General features: G+C 49.9%; 1 protein-coding gene across 1 annotated transcript; it reads left to right on the top strand.

The window, feature by feature from the left end:
• Window positions 1-379: 379 nt before the first annotated feature.
• On the top strand, window positions 380-4,195 carry LOC119367648. The gene is made up of 4 exons (XM_037633113.1): window positions 380-2,354; window positions 2,475-2,676; window positions 2,941-3,023; window positions 3,995-4,195. Exons 1-4 carry the CDS (start codon window positions 2,059-2,061, stop codon window positions 4,014-4,016), a joined length of 603 nt encoding a protein of 200 aa, XP_037489010.1. The 5' UTR covers window positions 380-2,058; the 3' UTR covers window positions 4,017-4,195.
• Window positions 4,196-5,538: the final 1,343 nt, after the last annotated feature.

The raw sequence follows: 5,538 nt of genomic DNA on the forward strand, positions 1-5,538 counted from the left end.
AGTAACTGCTAAGATCTAGAAACTCTTTCTTCTCGCTTGTAGGTCTAACACGAAAGGAACACTTGGAGAAAAAACGACGAAGCAAATACTACAGCTCCTGGCCCCCGCGTCGTCCTCCCCAGGGCGACTCGGGCGGCGGCGCATCTCGCCACCACAGCGGCCGCCCCTCCCTGCTTCCCCCCTCCTCGCCGCCGCCCGTTAGCCTCCGCCGGGCAAAGCCCCGCGCGGATCCGGCGGCGGCGGGGCTCTGGCGCGCCGGAGCGGCCCGGCTGCGAGCGGGGACTCGTGCGGCAGCAGCGGCGCGGCGCTCCTCCGTGCGCGCCGTTCGTGCTCCGTGGCGGTGGGAGGGCGGCGGTGCTTGCAGCGGGGGGTGGGCGTCCCGTGCTCCGGCCATCTTTGGCCCGCGCGATGCGCTTCGCCTCCAAATCTGGCGGGTTGGGCCGCTGCCTGCGGTGCCTCACGGCGTTCGTGGCGGCTGGTCGTTCCCCCGGCCGTGAGGGCGGCGTGGGGCTGCGGCGGAGCCATCTGCCTCGGCTTGGACGGCCGCGGCGGGCCTGGGCGTCTGCTGTCTTCTGCGACGGATCTGCCGATTCCTGCTCTCTCCGGTGAGCTGGACCTCGGGATGGGTGGGGTGAGTGCGCTGGGCTTCTACGCACGAGGTGTGCGGCGGACTCGGCATGATGCAGGTGCAGCTCTCGCTGCCTCTTAGATCAAGCACTGCTCGCTCTCCCGATCTGGAGGCTTCGCATGGTGCGGCGGCCTCTGTTCCGTGGTCAGGCTGCGAGTGCTCTTGCTGGTGTGTTGGTTTGGCTAGTAGGCTGCAGGTTGAGGGTCGTGACACTGCCGGCGTAAAGCCGGGCTCCGGTTTCGGTTGGAGCCAACGACGGCGGTGCCTGTGGGCGCCGTATCCTTGCTGAAGGCGTCGTGCTGCTGGTGTTCGTCTTCCCTCCTAAATTGCTCCGGAGGAAACTTTGGATCTTGGGTCTCCCGGATCGGGCGATGGTGGCGCTCAACGTCACACTCCCACTTGGGGCTTCGTCTTTGAGCTTGCCTTGGCTAGGGTGACCAGTGGCTTGAGGTGGTCCCGTTGGCGGTCCGTGTGGGCGTTAGCAGTGGAGAGGTGGTGCTCTGTCTTCGTGATCTTGGCTCGGCCATGCCTTTGGCCGCGTTGAGGTGTTTGTGTTGGCGGTTGGATGGTGGTGGTGCGGCCGGGTTGGGGTCGACGGTGGTTTGAGCTCTTCTTCGGGGGTGTTCTTCTCGTGTTCTTGCTCCTGCACTCCTGAGTGTGTTCTCTGCTAGGTGATGCCAAGCGACAGCGGCGGTGGCGCACAGGTGCCGTGGCGCTGTCTCGGCCTCGCGTGACCTTTCGAATGTGCCCCACGGCACAGGTGGTGTCGCGGCGTTGTGCAGTCTCGGATGCGCGGAGCCTTTCGATTGCGTCGACGGTGCAGTGTCATGGTCTTGTTTGCTTGGCGATGCTGACTTCGCCTATGGCACATAGGCGCCGTGGCGTCGTCTCGGCCTCGCGTGACCTTTCGAATGCACCCCCGGCACAGGTGGTGTTGTGGCGTTGTGCACTCTCGGATGCGTGAAGCCTTTCGATTGCGTCGATGGTGCAGTGTCTTGGCTTGGTCAGCTAGCCAATGCTGTTCGATCACATTGGTGGTGCTTTGTGTTGTGCTGGGATGTGTCTTCCCTCTTTGTTCTCCCCTGTTTGTATGTTTGGAGTATTCTGTTTTTGCTTTATCTCTTCTTCCGTGCCCCCCCTGTAATTCTGGTTCATTTGAACCCATCTTGCAAAAAGGCTGCAAAGCCTTATAGGCAAATGAATATAATTCAGGTGGTGGAGGGGCTCCCCCTCCTCCCCCGGTGAAAATTCAAAAAAAAAAGGAACACTTGGAGTTGGTCGAAACAGCGATCAAGAAGAAGAAAGCTGTCGTGCAGACTATCTGGAGACGCAAAAATGAATTTGATGGTAGCACTGCCAGTATACATGGAACAGCTTTTCTAATTGGAACGGCCAGTTCGGAGAAAACCAAGGGTAGTGCTGGATTCTACATGTCCGTGGCACACAATATAGCTGGAGACCAGAAGGCAAATGAATATATCGTTAGATTGCTAGGTGACGAGACGGAGTACGGTCTCAAGGTACTATATAAGCATGTGCTGCACGACCTACTGCTGATCAAGATCGAGAGTGTGCCTCCATGTGATGATGAAGTTTTGAAGTTCTGCAGTGTTCCATTGAAGACAAAGGATAAGGTGGTAGCAATTGGCTATGAACCTCTAAATGTGCCGTCAATTCATGATGCTACAGTGATGTTTGAGCCATCAATCATGACAGGCGTCATAACGTAAGTAGCATGCACATGAAACAATAGGATATTCGGCCGTGTCTCGTGTTTGTTGAGCTGTGTAGGTGTAATCTGTTTAAGGATGAAGAGTCACACTACAGCTAGTTTTCTTATGTGCAGGTGTCCTCTGTTTAAGGATAAAGAGTCACACAAGGACACAAACAAGGCTGCTTGTACATGTGCAACGGTACAGGGCAATTCTGGATGCCCCATACTACTAGTCAATGGTGAAGTAGTTGGCGTGCTGACCCAATTAGATGGAACTTCACGTGAAATCATTACTACCGAGACAATGAGGATATTTTTACTAGAATATCTCCAGGTGACAAGCTAATGTCAATTTATGAATAATGCTAGTTTGTAGAAAAATATTAAAGAATTAATCCATGTTTATACCCATGCAAGATCGATACTCTGGAAATGTGTTATTTTACAAGTTTACTTTATCTCTTTTCTTGTCACTGAGTAATTCATCTTTCAATTTTACACCTGAATTTATTATTTATCATGTTTGGTTGAAATGCCTGTTGAATTCTCAGGATGAGGAGTACTAGGGTAACCAAGTTCCTTTTTGTTTTGATGACAGTTGAAGGACGATCCTAAGCATACCATTGACTCTTTGGTGGAGACGCTGACTGCTAGGCATAAACCACTAAGAAAATCTGGGAGGTAAGAAAGCTACGTAGATAAAAATGCTTAGGGGTAGTAAGCAAAAAAAAGAATGGGGAGAGTAGTCAACATTGTGTTTATTAATTGCATGAATGAATATCTGGTTAATTGATAAATCATCAAAGGACCCACAATAACAACCAGGAGCCTGGAACTAACTAGATGTATAAATGTCACCAAAGGCCGTACAATTACACAGAGGAGCTTGGAGATGGTTAGAATTTAGATAGGGTAACCATTTATATATGTGCTTGATGATCTTTTTTCGACGAAAAAAAAATCTCTCCGTTCCTAAATATAAGTCTTTCTAGTCTTTCTAGTTATTTCAATACGAACTACACACGTATGTATATAGACGTAGTTTAGAGTAGATTCATTCATTTTGCTCCATATGTAGTTCATATTTAAATCTCTAGAAAAACTTATATTTAAGAACGGAGGAGTATATTAATATTAAGAACATACCAATTTACACTTCAATTTCCAACATTTGTGTGGTCACACTCTTTTCTCTTGAAGCACATAAAGGGTAAATGTAACTAATAGAAGCTGTCACGTTTTCGGCAGCATCAGATTAAAAAGATATCTCCACCCACATCCTCCATTAGAACTTATAAATACATTGCCATCGAAGTGTAAATTGAAGCTTTCAAGTTCTCGTGGGGAAGTGTAGAGGAGTTATATATTGATTGTTTTAATCAGCCTAACATCTTCCATGCCTGCTAATAGTATTATTCATCCTTTAATTTACATTTCTACATTTTTACCAATAAAACAAATCAGTTGTCTACACAAATGACATCTTCCAAAAAATAATTGACCAATTAAGTTTAAAAATTAGTTGGAACATTTGACTTTATCTCATTGAGACCCTAATTACTCTCTTAACTGAAGAATTACCTTCTTACACAGTTGCTATCTTAATCCTCACCAAATCAGTTACTGTAAAACATGCATTTGTGCTTGAGCAGGAGGGCAGGCAGGATCCGCTGACGCTAAGGAATGCTGTGCCAGAATGACTGATCTCATGAGCCATTTTTTGTGGAAGTATACTCCCCGAATATCTTCTTCTATCATCTCATGTGTATGCTATGATGAAAACACTAGCGCGCCCGTTTCTTTTGGCAAGAAAATGGTGCCCTGTTTATTAGACATCTAACGAACCTGGTTCAGAGCGGGACGCTTTATGATTTAATGATGAGGTCTTTCAATTTGTCATCTTTGTTGAAAGTAAACGCAGGGCTGACAAAGATGAGTTCTGGTGCAAATTTGCATCATTTACCAATAGAATCTTCATATTCGACCCAGAAATGTGCTGCGTTCACGCGGCCGACCCAATTCATTCTTTTTTTTTTTTGAGAATGACTCAATTCATTCTTGACTTAGTTAATTAACTGTACTAGAATAACTCATATCGGAAAAACGAGGACGTCCCGCTAGCTTAGCCTCCCTATCCGGTCTCACTAGCCTAGCCTCCGTTGGTGGCCACTCCGGCCCCGTCGTCCGCTCCTTGTCGCCATGGCCTCGTGCTCCCCCTCCCCTAGGGCTGGCCGCTCCCGCGAGCTCCGTTGGATGGACTCCAGCCGCCGCCCTCTAACCAATCCCACGCCGGCTCCCTCTCCTTCCAGAAGGTTCTCTACGCTCTATGGTTCCCCGGCGTTTCCGCCCACCTCACGCCCTAGCTCCCGCTCCAGATCCACCACGTGTGTCCAATGAAGGAGTTGTGGCCAGGCCCGAAGCTGATGGTAGTGGGTGGATCTCTGCCCGCAATCGTCGTGATCGTTGCCCTGGACCGTGGCACCCGCGCCGTTGCTCCATCGAGCCATGTCACCCTTCTCCCTCCTCTGCGTGCGGATGAATGTACTCGGTACCTTGTCACAAGCTACCCACGCTTGGAGTGTCGCCGTGACGTTCGCTCTTGTACATGTTTTAGGGTAGTTGGCATTATTTTTAACCGTTCGTTGGTCTCAATCTAACGGCAGAAAGATAGGTACTCACACGAAAGTACACGAAAGTACTCACTCGAAAGTACACGAAAGTACTAAAATTGGTGGAGTTAGTACTCAGAGTTATGTGGGGTCGCTTCTTAATGGAAAGGTAAATTAGTCTCAAATTAGTCACAGGTTCACTGCCCCTCTCGTCCAATCTAAAACCACCGCCATCCGCTCCTCTTTTCTTCTCCGTTGCAAAACCGCCTGTCCTCTCCATCTCCATTGCAACCACCTCTTCTCCTCTCCCAAAGCCACTGTCGCTCCTCTCCTCTACTCGCCGGCGAGTGTAGCAGATCGATGGAAGACGTGAAGATCATGACCATCGCTGGCGGCGACAAGGTCAAGATGGCTAGGATGAACGAGACCTGTTCTTGGTTTGACAACAAATGACAGATGGCCTGGACGGCGCAGGCCATGACCAAGCATTTGACCGACATCGAGAAGTTGACGATCTGGCCCCCGCCTGCAGTACCGATGGTGTGCATCGAGGTCCTCCTCTGGGCGATGCAGCAAACAAATTCGCC

This window comes from Triticum dicoccoides, chromosome 2B (genome assembly GCF_002162155.2).
Source record: "Triticum dicoccoides isolate Atlit2015 ecotype Zavitan chromosome 2B, WEW_v2.0, whole genome shotgun sequence".
NCBI lineage: Eukaryota > Viridiplantae > Streptophyta > Magnoliopsida > Poales > Poaceae > Triticum > Triticum dicoccoides.